This window comes from Eretmochelys imbricata, chromosome 2 (genome assembly GCF_965152235.1).
Source record: "Eretmochelys imbricata isolate rEreImb1 chromosome 2, rEreImb1.hap1, whole genome shotgun sequence".
In the NCBI taxonomy this organism is placed as follows: domain Eukaryota; kingdom Metazoa; phylum Chordata; order Testudines; family Cheloniidae; genus Eretmochelys; species Eretmochelys imbricata.
In genome coordinates this window covers 51656096-51674811 of record NC_135573.1, presented here as the reverse complement: position 1 = coordinate 51674811, position 18716 = coordinate 51656096, and the positions used below count along the sequence as shown (strand labels likewise).

At 44.3% G+C, this 18716-nt stretch overlaps 1 protein-coding gene across 1 annotated transcript; it reads left to right on the top strand.

Moving 5' to 3' along the window:
* Window positions 1-11387: 11387 nt before the first annotated feature.
* Window positions 11388-18042, top strand: LOC144260344 (fatty acid-binding protein 5-like). The gene is made up of 4 exons (XM_077808947.1): window positions 11388-11463; window positions 16242-16414; window positions 17394-17495; window positions 17992-18042. The coding sequence occupies exons 1-4, from the start codon at window positions 11388-11390 to the stop codon at window positions 18040-18042; spliced, it is 402 nt and encodes a 133-aa protein (XP_077665073.1).
* Window positions 18043-18716: the final 674 nt, after the last annotated feature.

Below are 18716 nucleotides of genomic sequence, written 5' to 3'. Positions count from 1 at the left end.
TTTTGAAAACATGCATTCTTTCTTTATTAATTAAAAAAAAATGAGATAACGGACAAGGTAGCCCGGGTGGGGTGGGGGAGGAGGGAAGGACAAGGCCACATTGTTAGTGTGACTACAATAAACAATCAAACTGTTTGAATGACAGCCTTCTGTTGCTTGGGCCATCCTCTGGAGTGGAGTGGCTGGGTGCCCAGAGCCTCCCCCCCCCCATGTTCTTGGGCGTCTGGGTGAGGATATGGAACTTGGGGAGAAGGGCATGCAGTTATACAGTGGATGCAGCGGGTGTCTGTGCTCGTTGGCTTTCCTGCAGCTCCACCAGATGCTTCATCATGTCCGTTTGCTCCCCCAACAGGCGCTTCCTCATGTCCGTTTGCTCCCCCATTCGCCTCAGCATCACGTCCTGCCTCCGCTCTTCGCGCTCACTTAATTCTTTCCTGGCCTCTGCCACTGAATGCCTCCATGCATTAAACTGTGCCCTATCAGTGCAGGAGGACTGCATGAGCTCAGAAAACATGTCATCGTGAGTGCATTTTTTTCGCCTTCTAATCTGTGATAACCTCAGGGACGGAGATGGATAGGGGGAGCATAGAAACATTTGCACCTGGGGAGATAAAAAGGGGGAGTAAAATTTAAGATGATACATTTCTGAGAACAAAAGGTAGACTCTTTCACAGTGAATCAAGCAATTCACAGCAGACAGCACATGTGCTTTAGGTACAAGGTCGCATTTTGCCTTTTATCTTGAGTGCCTGCCGGTATGGTGACACATCACACACAGTTGGGCAACAGAATTCAGTTTCCAGGCAGCCATGGTAAGCCTTTTGGTATGCGTGGTTGGCTCCTTATGCCTTCATAACATGTGGGAATGTTTTCAAACTGCAATGCCCTCCTTTCCCAGAGCAAGCAATGGGCTGGGTTTCACATTTAAAAGAAGGGGCTGCGGTTTTTGGGTGGATGTGCAGCACACACCTCCCCCCAGCCCTCTGCATGGCTATTCTCTGGGATGATCCCTTCTCCCCTCCCCGTGCCCTGTGGCTATTCTCTGGGATGATCCCTTTTAGCCAAGTGCAAACAGCCCAGCATGAATGGGGTTCTTACTGTTCCCTTGCAAAAATTCCCCTATTTCAACCAAGTGACGATGAATGATATCACTTTACTGAGGCTAACACAGAAAGATATAGACCAAATGTTGCTTGAATGCGACCAAAACCCAGGACCATTCACTGCCATGCTTTGTGCTGCAATGATCCAGGAATACTTGCTACTGGCTTGGCATGGTAAAGTGTCCTACTGTGGAGGACAAAATAAGGCAGCCCTCCCCAGAAGCCTTCTGCAAAGGCTTTCAGAGTACCTCCAGGAGAGCTTCATGAAGATGTCCCTGGAGGATTCCCGCTCCATCCCCAGACATGTGAACAGACTTTTCCAGTAGCTGTACTGGCCACGAATGCATTCCAATTCTTCAGGGCAAATCAAACATTAAACACTATTGCTTTTAAACCCTGTACCACAGTTACAAATGTGCACTCACTAGAGGTGCCTTCTCTGGCTTCAGGGTCAGGGATCCCACCTTGGGGGGGTATTGGCTCCAAGGTGACGAAAAGGTCCTGGCTGCCGGGGAGAACAGATTCACCTCTTGCCTGCTGTGCATTCTCCTCCTCCTCTTCCTCATCCACAAAATCCTCCTCCCTGTTGCGTGAGACTCCCCCCTTGCAGGTGTCCATGGACAGTGGTGGGATAGTGGTAGGGTCCCCACCCCAGAATGCCATGCAGCTGATCATAGAAGCGGCATGTTTGGAGCTCTGACCTGGAGTGACCATTTGCCTCCTTTGTCTTTTGGTAGGCTTGCCTGATCTCCTTAACTTTCACGTGGCACTGCTGTATGTCCCTTTTGTAGCCTCTCTCCAACATGCCCTGTGAGATTTTGGCATATATATTACCATTTCTTCTTTTTGATTGGAGTTTGGCCTGCACAGATGCTTCTCCCCATACAGTTATCAGATCCAGTGTCTCCCTTTCAGTCCATGCTGGAGCTCGTTTGTGATTCTGGGGGGAATGCCTGGTCACCTAGGCTGCTGAGTTCGCCACACTGACCAAACAGGAAATTAAATTCAAAAGTTCCCGGGGCTTTTCCTGTGTACCTGGCTAGTGCATCAGAGTTCAAAGTGCTGTCAAGAGCAGTCACAATGGAGCACTCTGGGATAGCTCCCGGAGGCCAATACCATCGATTTGCATCCGCACTACCCCATATTCGACCCAGCAAGGTTGATTTTAGCGCTACTCCCCTCATAGGGGAGGAGTACAGAAGTCGATTTTAAGAGCCCTTTAGGTCAACAGAAAGGGGTTGGTTGTGTGGACGCAGTCATTTTTAAATCGACCTAATGCAGTTAAATTCAACCTAACCCCGTAGTGTAGACCAGGGCTTAGTGTTAACCACCAGTTTTGGGAGTATCTGTTCTCCTTTTTGCAGCCTGCCCTGACCTTTGCATTGTCATTGAGGGCTGCCCCAGGCAAAACAGCTCACATCCATATGTAGACAATCCCTTAGAATATAAAATAAGTTATTCAAGTTTGTGACAAACTATGGATGCTTATAAACTTCCTTTTCATTTAGTAAAAGTATCTGTACTAGATGCTAAGATTTTGATATTTATAATGAACATTTCTTTTTGATGGTTGTTATAAGTGTAAAAATGTAAAAGGAGTAATTAGACTGGTTACACATTTTCCATATCTGATCTGACAGTTAAAAGGGCCTTTTGATTAGTATAAATGAATGGCCCATTAGCAGGAGAGGAGAGGAGACAGTTTAAAAGATAATAATTTCACTTTTAACAGCAGTAGCTTCTTCTGCCAGTGTAGAAAGAATATTTTCTTTCTTTGAACTAATTCATTCCTAACTGAGAAATCGTTTGGGACCTGAAAAAGCAGGAAAGCTTGTTTTTCTTTTCCAGATTATGAACAAACAGGAAAATAAAGGTGAAGATGACTGAGTTAGCTGCAGAAGCCAATATTTTAAGTTTCTCATGTTGACCTGGCTGACACAGTCGATTTAACTTTTGGTTTTCTAAAAAAATATTTCATTTAACTATTTTAGTTAAAAACAATTTTAACAAAAACAAACCTGATTTTAAAAAAGTTCAATGTTTAACTAAATTCAAAAATTCATATGCTTGTTTTGTTAAAATATTATATGTTTGCTGTTGAAGAAAAAAATCCAGAATACATTACGTTGTTGTTTTAGTTAAATAAAACAATTTAAATGTCTGTATGGTGATGTTCCCTCCTAATACAGCATGTCAAGAAAATCCTCCAAATATTAATGATTAACCTGTTGAATTGGAGATAGTTCACCTCCCAATGACTTCAGAAATATCTGCTTCAATTACCTTTGGTAAATGAAATAACCAAACAATCATTCATTTTCTGATATAGCTGTAAAACTAATCTGAAAAGTTTTCAAAATATATCACTTAAAAATGTATAGTGTGTACCTTCTAAAAATGAAACCTACATCTATCTCTGAGCTGTGAAGAATATGTATTAAGGTTATAACAACCAACAAGAATGCACTTTTATGTAGAAATCCATGATTAAATCGAGTCTTCCTGACTAATGATTTCAAACATGATTTAAATCAATCTGGTTTAAGTCAAAGCCATCCTGGTGCTAAGCAGCTGCCCGGGGGGCTGCTGTGAAGCCAGCAGGTTTGGGGCGGGAAGAGTCTGGAAATCCCTCCACCCCTCCCCACCTCCAGAGCTTAGCTGAGGGGTGGAGAGGTTTCCCTGTGCCAGCGCGGTGCGGCTGTGTGGCTCCTCCTGCTAAGTGCCCCGGACTGGAGGGTCTTGGGCTTTCCTGAGGTGCCAGCCCAGCCAGAGGCAGTGGGGGAAGGAAGGAGCCTGCCGGCCAGGCTGCTGGTGAGCTGAGTGCCCACACCAGGGGCTGGTTCTCTGCACAATTTTGGGAGTGGGACGTATCTCGCTGGAGGGGATATGGAGGAGCAGTGGGGCAAAGCAGGGAGAGGACAGTAACAGGGGGAGCATGTAAAGGGCCGATGGGTGGGCAGCAGAGGCAACACACAACCGGCCGTCGCCTGGTGCCTGCCTGTACCTGTCAGCTGCCACAGTGTGCAGCCAGTGCCCGCTGGAAACAGGACGGGGGCAAGGCCCTGGTGCCCGAGAGCCGGCATGCAGCGGGGGCTGTGCTGATGGACCAGCAGGGGGAATGACGGGCCCGCATGCTGCAGCTTCACCACGCCACCAGCCTTGCACACCCACCCCCATCATCAGCCACTGGACCTCCCCACTCAATGCTGGTAGGCTGGCAGCTGGTGAGCAGGGATCCGGCCAGCAGCAGGACCCACTGGCACTGATTGGGGGGAGGGGGGGAAAGCAAAAAAATAAGGGACAATTTGTCCATTTTTAAGAAAAAGTTGGGACACCTGCAGGAGGGCTTAAATACAGGACTGTCCCTTTAAAAACAGGACATCTGGTCACCCTACGTTTGATGAACCTGTGCACTGATCCTTTATTTAAAACCCCTTATTTTACACGCAAATAAATCAATCCATTATTTGTTTCAAGGTTGAGTTAATATGAAGATGACCATAAGATGGGGCTAAAGTATATGGTCACCTAGGAAGTAGGACATGTTATCTTAACAATGGGGTATGCATTAAATTAGGAGCACATCAATGTCTGTTGGAAATGACAGTCTGACTTTTTCAGAGTGCTGAAAAAACTGACAATTGTGGGCTCAGTAAAAAATGAAAAATGTGGCACTTCTAATAGGGGATAATAATACTTAACACTTAGGGTTCGGTCCTGCAAGATGCTGAGCTCTGCCTTTGAGATGCTGCGGACTGTGAATTCCCATTGACATTAATATTGGGTGAGGTCACCCAGCATCAGGCCCACTGAGTTTTTCATCTTTCGAATACTTTAGAATCTGATTCTGTTTCTATCAAGGAAACTGAATAGAGATTATCTCAGCAAGGTCTCACTATTTACCAGTACTGTATAACATCCCCCTCCCAAATAAACAGGGAATAATTTTGAAGGCATAACTTTTATTTTTTACGAAAGATCTTGGAATAATTAATGGACCTGCCTTTTGACCAAGCCTTGACCATATCATAAAATGTGACATAGAGTGCTTTTTAAATTAATCTGTTGGCTAATTACAGTTTTCTACTACACCTCTGGGCTAAGGGCTGCTATCAGTCAATCAGATCTGCACTGGTGGCCATGCAGAGTCTCAGAGACATCACAGGGACTCTGCATGGGTACAGGAATTTGCCTGAGTGTAGCTACTGCAGGAGAGAGGCCTTTCTTACTGAAAAAAAGTTTAATCAAATGATCATATTAAAATGCATTAAATTTTTTTGAAAAGGTGTCTGTTGAGATTGCCAAACTGACTGCTTAGGGGATTTATTCACACAACTTTCATTAGTTTCAATGGATGTTGCAAGGTTAAATCCCCTATTTGGCTTTGAAAATCTCAACCATTGATTTTGGCAGTTTTGCCAAGCGATACTCCCACCTACATTTGTGCAGCCATATTGCATTCAGAGCCATTGTATGTGGGCAGAATCTGGCCCCTATCATAAGAGAGAGGCAGCGGGGGGAGGAGAATGCATACCTTTTGATGACTAGTGCTAAGGTGGAATTTAAATTGCATTGATTACAATCCCTAACTTTACACCTTACAATTTAAAGTTTGAAATTTCTGACTAGATTCTTGACAGGACAAAAAAGCCAAAACAGGACAAAAAAAGCCAAATTTTCTCTAGCAGTGGACCAAAGATGCAAACCTTGAGGTATAATTTTTGATCACTCAAATGAGCCCCAAGTTAACACTTAAGAAGTCATTTGTTTAGGTTGCATACAAATACATGTTATAACTGTATATACAGCAAATATAGGTCCCGGGGATCATTTTGTATATTCTTCTGCCACATGAATCTTTGGGAAACCTGCCACCAAAGGGCAAAACTCTGCCTAGACATAGTGCACACATCCAAGGGCAGAATGGGACACCAAGCTTTGATTCCCAGATATTGTTGATGAGATAGAAAGCACGTAGTGTGGTTTGCAGATACCAGGGAGACTTTGCTGGGCATGGGGTTAGAGCAACTTTGTTTTGACTTAAATATTAGCAGATTGCCTATAGATAGGACCCTATCAATTCACGTTCCATTTTGGTCAATTTCACGGTCATAGGATTTTAAATCTAATACATTTCATGATTTCAGACATTTAAATCTGAAATTTAAGGGCGTTTTAACTGTAGGGGTCCTGACCCAAAAGACGGTTGTGGGAGAGGTTGCAGCATTGCTTACTTCTGTGCTGCTGCTGGTGGGGAGCTGCCTTCAGAGCTGGGCGCCTGCTCTGAAGGCAGTGCAGAAGTAAGGGTGGCAATACCGTGACCCCCCTTCAGTAACCTTGTGACCCCTTTTTGTGTTGGGACCCCTAATGTGAGAAAAATGCTGGTCTCCCCCGTGAAATCTGTAGAGTATAGGGTAAAAGTACACAAGGAGATTTCACAGTGGAGACCAGATTTCATGGTCCGTGATGCATTTTTCATAGCCATGAATTTGGTAGGGCCCTACTTACACATAAAACCCACTGCAGTCAGAATCACACCCAAATCTTTCAGCTTCTTCCCAGAGCTCAGACACTACTGAAATATCTGTAAACTAAAGGATAGTGAGAGTATTGACATGCAAATGTCAAGGGTCACACATAGCTTCACAGTTGCCAATGTAGTATCGTAATAACTTTTGAACTGAGTAAGGCTTACCCCACATCAGCTGTGTAACATCAGCATGTTTCATCTTGTTAGCTCAGTGACTACATAGCTGGCAAGAGAGTACCACCCAGACACAATATGAAATAGAAACAGTCAGCCTTGCAAAATTCTTCTTACTCACGGAGCAGGAGAAGTGAGTAACTTTTTTCGATGGCCTAGTAGAATGCTATTAGCTTTTTTACTGCTAAAGGGCAGGTGAGTAGATTTTGTTTGTGCTGTTAATATTTTTGGACAATTTTTCAAGGCTTCAATAGGTGCTGACCCACCGCACATCTATAAGGAGTCTGGTATAGAAAGAGTTTGGCCATTTCTCTAGACATCAGGGGAAAGGAAGTCCTTCTCTCTTGCCCAATAAAGCCCACGCATAACACTATCAGATTGCCACTTTATACAGGTTCCTCCCACATTAAGTAGATGGGCATCTTAATGAGGCAACATCTGGGACAGAATTATGCCTCGCATAACAAGCCAGCAATATGTTGCTGATGGAGAGGAGATGCCCTGCCCAAGCAGCATCTATTGTAATTTTGAAAGACGTTAATTCCTCCCTTGGCTGGCATGCAGGAAGTGAGACTATGGTCACATTAGAAGAAACTTCATCTGCCAGTAATGCTAGCTGGCCCCGATTCCCAGCTCTTATTGCAGTCAAAGTCCATGATCTCTCTGAATCATACACAGGTGTCTTGTGTAGAGGGAAGAGCTCTTTGCATCCTTTCCCCACCTTCTGACCTTGCTGTGATAAACAACAAAATTACTCCCCACCCGTACACAAGTCAAGCAGAACCTGCCTATTTGGGGTCAACATGCTTCTGTACTATCCCTCTGTGGCTGTGCCCAAGCTGTCAAAATGTTGTCTCTAATTTTGGCTATGTAGTTTCTTTGCACTGAATTTGATTCTATTCTATTCCTCTTGGACAATATTGATCGACAAGTGACACATCCAGAATTTCAGGTCCATTACACTCTCAAAGTGCTCATCCTACCCAGACTAGAACTGTAACACTTGGCACATGGATTGGCCTCATTGTGCTCCACTGTAAACGTAGAGATTTTCCTTCCCCTTGGTTGTGGCTGAAGTGGAGAGGAAGCTGGCCAGTAGAGAGGGATTCTTTCTAAGGTAGTCCGAACTTGATGCCAACCCGAACTCAGACTTGAATAAGGATTTATAGAGAGAAATCTGAAGAGAAATTTGAGTGGGAGCCCATGAGAACTCTGCATTTCTGAAAATGCAGCCACTTTTATTTTGGTGCCTAAATATGAATTTAGGTGCCTAAATTCATTCACCCATATTTGATATGTTTGGCCAATATCAACATTATGTAAAGTAATCAAACATAAATAATATGTTGCAGCGCAATGCACGTGTGTGCAGAAAGATACATCTACATTGGTCACATTACAAAGTATCTTCTCTTGTCTGAGCTATCGCCAGTTCCAGCAGTATTTCCCATGTCAAGGAAATTTTTTTTAAGTTTGACTATTGGAGATATAGATACAATTTAACAATGCCTATCCCAAATATTTAAAAATCATTAGACAGCATTTCCCCTGAAAAATCACAGGACTATCTTAAAATGCATTTGATTTACTTTAAAAATTGGGATAATTTGTATTTGTCCTTAATGCCTTAGGGTACAGTTGGGTTAGATTTTCAAGCTTTCTTTGCAAACTAGTGGGGCTAGACACTTTTTAAAAATGAAAGCTAAGATTCTCCCATATTCCCATGACTCCTGGAGCTGGGACTTTAAGAAAAACACCAAATATCATAAGACTTATGCTAAAATTACAAGAATTGTCATCACTATAGATACACGAGTAACTAGATCTCTAGCTGTATACCTACATTTCAGGTAAAGGAGTATTGTCTCACCACTAGATGGAAATAGAGTGTTTTCCATTCCCCTGTTGTATTGCCAAGGGGGTGAAGCAGAAGTCTATGAGCACGTAAACCCTTTGCAGACAGGACTTCAGAAGTCCTGGATCAGGAATTAATATTTTGCAATGGTATAGTAAAGGCAGGATTTCTGCTTCTAGGGAGGCGTATCCTGCCGTCTTGTGCTCAGTCACAAGAAAGAAGACTCAGTGCTTCCCAATACATTAAAGATTGTGACTAACAGATGGTCTGTTTGATCTGTAATCAGATGGTTTTTAATTTATCCTTTTTGAAATCAAGACTACCAGAGTGACAGCACAGTAGCTGCTGTGACATGAAATAGATAGCAAACATCAGGCTAATTTAAAACCCACTCAGATCCACTTGCGCAAGCAAGAAAAATCGAAGAGGAAGGAAACTGAAGTGTTTATGTTTAAAGTTAGCTATTTAATGACAAGAAAATAATGTGACTTGCTTTCTTATGAGTAGACATTATTCACATATTCTTAAAAATAGAGTTACTGAAGATTAAGGACATATAGAGCAGTAACTGACAACCCAGTGCCACCAGGAAGGGAATATTGTACTGCTTGTTTGGTTTATCATAGAATATCAGGACTGCAAGGGACTTCAGGAGGTCATCTAGTCCAACCCCCTGCTCAAAGCAGGACCAATCCCCAATTTTTGCCCCAAAACCCTAAATGGCCCCCTCAAGGATTGAACTCACAACCCTGGATTTAGCAGGCCAATGCTCAAACCACCGAGCTATCCCTCCCCCCAAATGGGATTGAACAACTGGATTTGTACAGGTTCTTTTTAAAAAAAAAAAAAAAAAAAAAAAAACCTGGTTGATTACAAGAACTGGTCAAAAAAATGGGATGATTTTTTGGTGAAAAATATGTCCCTTTTTTCAATGAATAATTTGGAATTTCAAAATTTTCCAGCTAGCTTCATGGATTAGCTTTGTAGCAAATTCTAATGCCTAAAGAGAGAACAAGACCAGTTGCTCCAACTGCACCAAAACACTTCAGAACCCTGAGGTATCCTGGTGCAAAAACCCAGAACCAGTACAGGGATCTTGCTATATTCATTCAATTTTTGATCCTCAACTTTAAATTCCATGGCATTAATAGAAAACAAGCGTAGCTGCTTCTACTGCACCCAAACACTCCGACCCTGGTGCATCTTGAGATTTGCTGGAGCATGGATTTTTCCGGTCAAGTAGGAGTGACACCATGTGTTGTCTGTTTTGATAGCATGGGGCCAAAAAGGTGGTATGATCCAGCCACTCCAGAACTTGCATATATCTTTGGGGTGCTTTTGAGTAGGGATGCATTTGGGATCTGCAGTTTTTAGTGGAACTGGAACAGTTGCACTCCTCTACTTAGCTGGTAGAATTTTGGGAACAAAAAACTAGCTTGATTCAGTAGTGTCGAGGTGCCAGATACATGTTTTTGTGGTGGGTAGCTAATAGCTGCTATGTTTTGTCTATTTAGTAGAATTTGGGAGTATTGTCATTAAAAATTGGCAAGGCCCAGGTATCAGAAGTGCATTTTTCCAGTGTTATTAGGCTGGGATGAATGAGGAGTTCAATTTTTCCAGTGTAGTAGGAATGGCTATCCTTGTTTTCTATTTAGATGTAGATTGTAAGCTCTTTTGGGCAGGGACTGTCTACTATTCTGTATCTGTACAGTGCCTAGCACAACCCATTCTTGGCTGATCTTCAGGCACTACCATAAAAAATGATTAATAACAAATCATACAGTTTGGTGGTCAGAACCAGAAATTGCAAAGCTCCATGGATCCAGGTGCAAGATCCAGGTTTTGCATCAGTTTGTGCTGGATTTTCTGGTGCAGTAAGAGCAGCTACACTTGTTCTTTTTTCAGGCCTTGGAATGTGAGCCAAAACTGGGTGGCTCTAGTAGGATCCATGCGCTAGATTCTGCATTTTTGTGGCATTCCTTTGCCAGAATGCAGGACGGTCCAGGTGCAGCTAGACGTGTTTAGTTAGTCACTACGATCTGGAGTCTTAGGGCCAAGATCTGGCTGGATCCAGCAGGACGCAGGTGCTGGATCAGGGGTTTTTGCGGCACTGGTGCTGCAGTAGGCCCCAGGGCCTGGACGCCTGTGTGCGTTTGTGTGTGTGTGTGTGTGTGTGTGTGTGCGCGCGGCACTTGTTCACTATAGTGATCGTGGGACACTTTGGGGGCTTGGTAACCCAAACTGGCAGGATGCAGGTGGCTGTAGCGTTACCTTTTCCCCGGTGTGACCCTTTTCGGGCTGCAGATGCTCGGGGGGCCGGGGGAGCTGCGCTGGAAACCTCGGAGCAGGTGCACTCGTCCTTCGGGCTCCAGTAGCCGGAGCACTGTCCTTTGGCAAGGCGGCAGCGATGCCAGCTCGTCTCCCCGCGCCCGCCCGCCCGCCGGCCGGCCGGCCGGCAGCAAGTCTCTGCTTGCAGGCGCTGACGGGGCAGGCGGCGGCAGCGGCGGCGGCGTGAACCCCACCCCACTCTGCTGTCCCGGGGGCTGATGAGCAAAGCGGGCGAGGGCCGGGAGTCGGCATCCCTGACGTTGCCGGTCCCCATTGGTTCTCCCCGGCAGCGCATGTTCCGCGGCGTCTGGATAAAGGCCCCTCCGTCCCCGCTCCGCAGCCTACAGCGTCCTCCAGCCTCCACCGCCTGCGGGACACCTCCTGGCGAGCCGGCACCATGGGCATCGAGGATTTTGTAGGCAAGTGGACCCTCGTCCTCACCGAAGGCTTTGATGAGTACATGAAGGAATTAGGTAAGGAAGCCTTGGCGGGGCAGAGAGACCGCGCGGGATTAATATCCTCGATCCCCGCCTGAGGGAGGGGAAGGTGGAGGTGGCCGGCGGGCTAGGTGCTGGGGCTCGCTACTTCTGCTCCTGGATAGAAAATAAAGGAATGTCCCGTCCCTTCTCTCCGCCCGCCAGCCACTCTGGGCAGCGAGGACTTTTCATTCAGGACCTCCCTGGCTATTAAGTTTGGGGGAAGAAATGAGGTTTGGTGGCCTCTGATTTCGATGACTGGCTCCCTAAATCCCATTGTTGCTGCCCGCTGGAAGAAGAAGAAAACGCGCTCTCTTGTGTACCTATGTGTAATTTATTAGTGTTGTCTGTATGATCCTGGAGATGGGTGGGTGGGGGGAGGGTAAGGACCTAAGATTTAAGGTGCCCCTTCTTTGGGCCCCCGGCGCTCGCTCCACTCTGCTAGTTCGTCTGGGCTCTAAAGCTCTGTGCCTGGCGTCTTCAGATGCTCTGTCCAAGGTCTGCGGGGGCGTCTCAGTGCCTGGTGCTAGGAGCCGCCTAGGACTCGATTGCTAACTAAAGTGAAAGGAGACAATTCCCAGGGCGGCAACATAAAAGCAGCCCTGCGACCTGGAGCAATGGCTTGAATAGCAAGAGCCTCTCTCCCCTGCCGGCTAAGCTGATGCTGGGCAGAGCACACCCTCCTGGGGAGGGGACCTCGTGGACTGGTTTTGGTCCTGCCCTGGGGTTAGGGAAAGAGGAGAAGAACAGAAAACAAAATCTATCCAACAAAGAAAATGAACATGTGTGCATGTTAGTCTTTATTATACTGTACCTGAGATGGGGAGCACCAATACATCTAGGCATTCATTGTCTAAACAAAGCATCTGCTGTGAGGCATTTGTAACCTCGTGGTTTGCTGAATGTCTAAGCCCCTGGACCATAATTTGCTCTCAGTTCCACTGAAATAACTCACTGGAATTTCTCCAGACTTACATCAGTGGAAGTGAGAGCCGATTGGGACTCAGTGGTATATACACCTTGAATTTGTTATTGTTATAAACAAAGTAGCTTGCATATTATCTGGTTTGAGAGGAGTTTTTGTGTTGTGCATTAAATCTGCAAAATCAGAGCACACTGTATTGAAACTGACTAGAATCACAGTTCCTTATGTTAACATTCCAATAATAGATTGGAAACCTGTGTATGTGCAGGCAGGCTTTCAGCTAAATGACAGTCTTTAGTGTTAAGTGCAGGTGGGTAAATGATAGCATGAGAAGAGAATGGAGTAGGAAATCCCCAACTATAACACACAATTATCAGCTTCTTCCTAATTTCTATTAAATTTGCACTGTAATGCTCTCACCTGAATTTGTCTGATAGTAGATTATCAGAAGGGGTTATACCAATGCAGCTGCTACTGGGATACAAAATGCCATCGAAGAGACTTTCTATTGCTAGATGTAAAATGTATCTGTATTCCTTAACAGTTAGTTCACTTTCTAGCCCAAGTATTTTCTTCCTTGAAAATTTCCTCCCAGTTTAAGTTAATTGCCAATCTCAACTGTTCAAAAATCTCAAGGGAGCCCCCCTCCTCCCAATTCTGAGATTGAATTAAAAAACTGTTGGGGTCCTTCTAATTTCCCTAATGGGTTTTGAATCTTTTGGGGTCATGTTTTCAAGATGAGTTATGGGATATTCCGATATGAGGTGCCCTCATTGAAGCTCTTCCCCTGTGGATAAATAATGAAAGAGTAATTGGAACAGGGGGACTGGCTATGCAGATAGCCTGGGGGGAAAATGTACATTTGGCTACAACAGTTTAATGGCCTTACTGCAGCACAATGTGGTGTGATTGTTCCTTGCCAAGCCACTTGCTGTACTGTGACAGAAGACTGTACTGCAAGCCAGAGACAGCAAAATTAAGAGTTAAGGTAAGGTTTTTTCAAAAAACTCCTATAGGCACTTTTGAAAATCCTACCCTAAATCATAAAGAATTCAAAAAACTTTTTAAAAAATGATAAACTGTTTAATTGTTAATTGCCTCATAACAAGATAGTGCAGCTTATGATATTGTAAACATTCATAGCAAAGCAATACAACTTCCTGCTATGCAGCTTATGACATTAAACAAGAGTGGGGACAGGCAATGTTTGTTTCCAAAAAAAAATCTAAATCAAGATCTTAAAATCAGACCTTGCAAAGACAGTCTCTGTGAAGTACAAAATATAACTCTTGTTTGTGGTACAAGTCAACCACACACTTGGAAAATTTTAAAGTTAAAGTGAACACACTAGGTCCTTAGCTCATGTCCATCTCTCTTCCCCACCCATTCGCCCCCAGAAAACAAGTGTGAAAAGAGGTATCAGCCTGAATTCTGACTTATTTTTTTTTATCACCACCCTTAACATGTTTATCAACACTTTTTAAAAGCATATTTAAGTTATAGGCATATTTAGGCTCCATGTGAATTTAGAATTTAAAATCTGAATAATTTGCAAGATTGAATGCAGATTTTGCTAGGAATATAGTTTTGAAAGAGTGAATGGCTCTAAATATAGTCTGCAAGGAATTGTTAGCACTTAACAGAGCTCCTTCTACTGTTCCTGTCCAGATGATCAGTTCTAAATATTACCTTCAGAGCAGTTACATGTCTGTCAACAAGCCACAGTTTCACATTTTCAGACCCCACCTACAATCTTAACATTACAGAGTTGGTTCTTCAATGGTATTTCCACTTCCACCTGTGTCATGATTGGGTCTCAAGATTGCCTGGCTTTTCTGCCTTCCTGATGGGAGCCCTAATCACTAGACTACAGAGCATAGGCGCTGACTCCATGGCAGCTTCGGAGCTGGAGCACCCACAGGGAAAAATTAGTGGGTGCTTTGCACCCACTGGCAGCCAAGCTCCCTGCCCCACCTCGCCTCCACCTCCTCCTCTCAACGCACCGCATCCCCACTCCTCTGCCTAGCTCCCAGCGCTTGCTGCCACCAAACAGCTGTAGCAAGCTCCAGGGGGGAGGAGTGGGGGTGGGGATTTGGGGAAGGAGTTGGGGTGGGGTTGAGGGCAGAGGGGGGTCAAGCACCCACTGGTGCCAGTAGAAGTCGGCGCCTATGCTGCAGAGTGTCTGTGTGTGTCTCTCTCTGTGCTGCTTCCTCCCCTCCACCCCCCCCAAATGAGGTTTCACTGAGTATAAATATTTATATAGTCATTGGGCCAGAGACAGAATAATTCTGTAGTCCAGTGGTTAGAGTACCCATGTGGGATAGCCCAGGCCAGTTCCCTTGCTCCAATCACTCTTTCATTATTTTGCCACAGTGGAGCAGCTTCAACAGGAGAGTGGGCAGCCCCTGTTCCAGTCCTTTCTTCCCCCGCTTCTGGCAGAGTGGGGAATTTAACCTGTATATCCCACTTCCCAGGCAAGTACTCTAACTACTGAGCTAAAGCTATTAAGTGGGCTCCTCCTCCAGCTCTTTTGTGCACAGCAAGGCAGGCACCTAACCCATTCCTGCAAGAAACAGTTTAGGTACTGGAGCCACCTGACTCTAGGCATCGGCTTCCCGTTCATGGATCACTATTGCTAAGCAAAGATAGCTACTTCCCTACAGCCTCGACTTAAGCACCTATCTCGATGAGCCAGGAGGGGCTTAGTACACAAGCCTCTCTTGGGCATCTCCCAATGGCTAGCTTAGGTAGCTGCCTGCCTAGCATGCTGGCTTTTGTGGATTGCATTTGAAGGCACCTGTCTCTCCCCATCCATTGTTGCCTAGGTGCCTAACTCAGGCTTTGTGGATTGTAGCATGTTGTAATACTGAGCATTGTAATGCCTTTGTGGATCCAGGCCCTTCTGTTCTGGATGCAGATCTCACCACAGTAATGTATGCCCTTATCAGCTTCATTTTGGAATGCTGCACTGTGCTGTATATGAGGGCACTTGAAGACTATTCAAACTACAGCTACTACAGAATGCAGCTTCTGACTGACTTAGTGACACTTATTGCAGAAAGAATTTCACCCTGGAGCTCTGCATTGGCTTCCAGTTTATTGTTGGCTGCAATGTAAATGGCTGATTAATAGCTGCTGTATCAAGCCCTGCATGGGGAAAGTCCTGAGTAACCCCAAAGCCTGAAACCTGTTGAGTTGGGTAAAGCACTCACTGGATTAATCAAGAGGGGGCTGGAGGCGAGGCGCTTTGATGAAGCGACCTCAAGTGCTTCCTTTAATAGTGTCCTAAAGTCCTACTTTGTTGAATTTCAAGTCATGCTCCAAAGCTCATATTTTTTCCCTTAAGCTTTTTTCTGCAGAGGGGAGTCTTCTAGTTTGGGGGGATTTAATACTTTTTACATTGGTCTGAAAATGTGCATTTTATTATTTTACACACGTCTAGAGTGACAGCTGGGTGTTCCATAAGTAAGTTAGAAGAAATCTATATAATATTAATTTAAATGTAAATATGAAAGTGGATTAATTTTATAGTTTGAAAAGTCAGCTGGAGAACTTTTTAAACACAGTTCACTTAAATTTGAACACAATCTTCTTGTAACACTACTTTACAGCTTATTTCCCCTTTTCCACCTTCCACATTCATTTGTATGAACAGAGATACTGCTTTTCAGGAGACCTGCAGGTCCTATAGGGGGAGAAAGAGATTCAATTTAGATCTCAGGAGTATTCAGGATGAATGAGTCTGCAAAATGAACTTCTCCTTCCTTGCCCTGGATAATTAAAAGGGATCCTCTATGTGGGCTTAGTGTTTAACTGTCCCCTCTGATACACTGTTGCTCTTGCTCTGCAGGTGTGAATTCAGCCCTGAGGAAAATGGGGGGCATAGCCAAACCAGATGTATACATCATCAAGAATGGAGATACAATCACCATAAAAACAGAAAGCACCCTTAAATCTTCACAGCTCAGCTTCAAGCTGGGTGAGAAATGTGAGGAAAATACATTAGACGGCAGGAAAGTTCAGGTTAGTACAAGAGGTTTTTTCCATTGAATACACCAGTCCACTGGAGTGGCTGGGTTACAGATATAAATTCTATTTAGGGACCCAGTTTCCCCCCACTCTCTCATGTTGAGTAGTACCCTGCTCTGTTGGTGGGTGGGTACCTCTGTCATCACAAGCCCCATTGAAATCCATCAATTTTTATGGACTAACAGTCTACAAATGGTAAAATACTGAAACCAAATAAAGCCTGATATGTTTGGTTAATCATTTGCAGTGACACACCTTGGGATGATAAAACTGGCAGCCCTCCAGACCCATGTTAAAAATACCAAAGGCCAAACTTCACTTTCATTAACTTCAATGTCAAAAAAGCCTTTTGATTTTTAATGGGAGCAGGATATGGCCCTATAACTAATCTGGTGATGCAATCTCACAATTTGCATAACAAGTGGAATAACCTATATAGGGAGTAAATTAAATGTGACTCAGACTCCATATTCCCTGTCTTTACAAGAGTTCAAGTAGCTTCCAACTTGACTGGGAGGAGGTGGAGGGTGAAGAGATTATTCCCTCTTCATAGGATTCTCTCATTCCAATTATCTCCTTGTGTGAATGCTGACCACTTGCCAAGACCCTCCCATCCCTCACCGTGCACTGGCAACACGTGTGCCAAGTGCTACAGTCAAATGTAGACGATCCAAAAAGCCAAAGCACATGTCTGAGGAGACTAACTTGGCACACTCAGCAGGTCTTGTTCACTTAAATTGTGCATGCTGTTGAAGTCATGTTTCATGTATAAATGTGCCAAAGCAGTGACTTTACAAGAGCAAAGTAATGGAAGAAGAACAGGAGCCATGAGAAATCAAGTGAAATCCTGGCCCTACTGAAGTCAGTGGCAAAACTCCTATTGACTTCAGTAGAGCCTTGGAGTAGAGTGTGGGAGTATCACCTCCACTTCAAGAAACTGAGGACAATATTTAAGTCCTGCTTTTCTTTGCAGACTACTGTCAACTTAAATGGTAACACACTGACTCAGCTCCAGCAGTGGGATGGCAAGGAGACCACAATAACACGGAAGATAGAGGATGGGAAACTGGTGGTGGTGAGTGCATTCCTACTTCTGATCATTGACTACTTAGACTATAGCAGGAATCTAACTTTTAAAAGACTCATCTATTTTAAACTGCCATCTGCATCCCTGTGTTCAGTGATTTAGCCTATATCAGGGGTTCTCAACAGTCTTCTTTCTGAGGCCCCCCAACCTACTATAAAAATTCCATGGCTCACCTGTGCCACAACTGGTTTTCAGTAGATTAAAAGGCCTTAGGGAGTTGCAAGCAGGACAATAGCCCAGGGCCCTACGCCACAGGGAGCCCTGTGAAGCTAAGTTGTCCAGGCTTTGGCTTCAGCCCTGGGCAGCAGGACTTGGGATTCTGCTTTCTGCCCTGGGCCCCAGTGAACTAATGCTAGACCTGCTCTCTGGTTTATTTTGGTGGACCCCCTGAAACTTGCTTGTGGCCCCCCAGAGGGGCCTGGACCCCTGGCTAGGCCAGCAGTTTTCATACACTACTGAATTAATTTCTTTGTTTGTTTTCCAGGAATGCGACATGAATGGTTGCAAGTGTAAGAGAATCTACGAGAAAGCATGAGGACATTGTCTCCATACTGGGTTGGAGCTTGCTACAAACCAGCTCAGTTTAGCGAACAAAGCTCCTCTACTCTCCAGTTTTTTTTCTATTCCCTGTTTTGTAGTATTTCAGTGGACTGCATAGCTGTGGGCAATCATATTTCAAAGCCATGATGTAACTATTCTGAACGGTTGTGGCTGTTAAATAAAATTTTCAGATATATGAAGTGGAGCTGTTGTCAATATAGTGGAATTTTAATTTATAGTGGGGTTTTCTTTTTCAGGTGAAGATTTATAAAAGCTCATTAGTTATGCAGGGGAGCCTAAAATCAGTATTAAATCAGAGATGATGGGGATATCATCTCATTGGAACACTTAAGGTATAGTTAACAGCAAACTGCATTTTGGTTCAGCGATTCATATTTCATTGATGATAAAGGTAATAAAATTGTTATGGTGCAGAATCTTTCTAACCACTTTAAGATAGTGCCTTTTGCAAAATCAGTAGAGTTGAACTGGTACAAACTGAGAGGAAAACTTTTATCCATTGTGTTTAAACAGCTGAGCACATTTTTAGTTGGTTGCTTTCTGGTGAGAATCTACACCCTCTAACCCAAATAGTCAGCTTGTACATTTAGGGGCCAATAGACATGATAAAACTTAAGCAAGTGCTGAAGTGCTTTGCTGAAAGGAGGC

What these genes read in the sequence shown, in the direction of transcription:
- LOC144260344 (XM_077808947.1), top strand. Translation starts at nt 11,388, where the DNA reads ATGGGCATCGAGGATTTTGTAGGCAAGTGGACCCTCGTCCTCACCGAA. An exon ending in TGAGTACATGAAGGAATTAG is followed by an intron (nt 11,464 to 16,241) that starts GTAAGGAAGCCT and finishes CTTGCTCTGCAG; the next exon opens with GTGTGAATTCAGCCCTGAGG. An exon ending in TAGACGGCAGGAAAGTTCAG is followed by an intron (nt 16,415 to 17,393) that starts GTTAGTACAAGA and finishes TTTTCTTTGCAG; the next exon opens with ACTACTGTCAACTTAAATGG.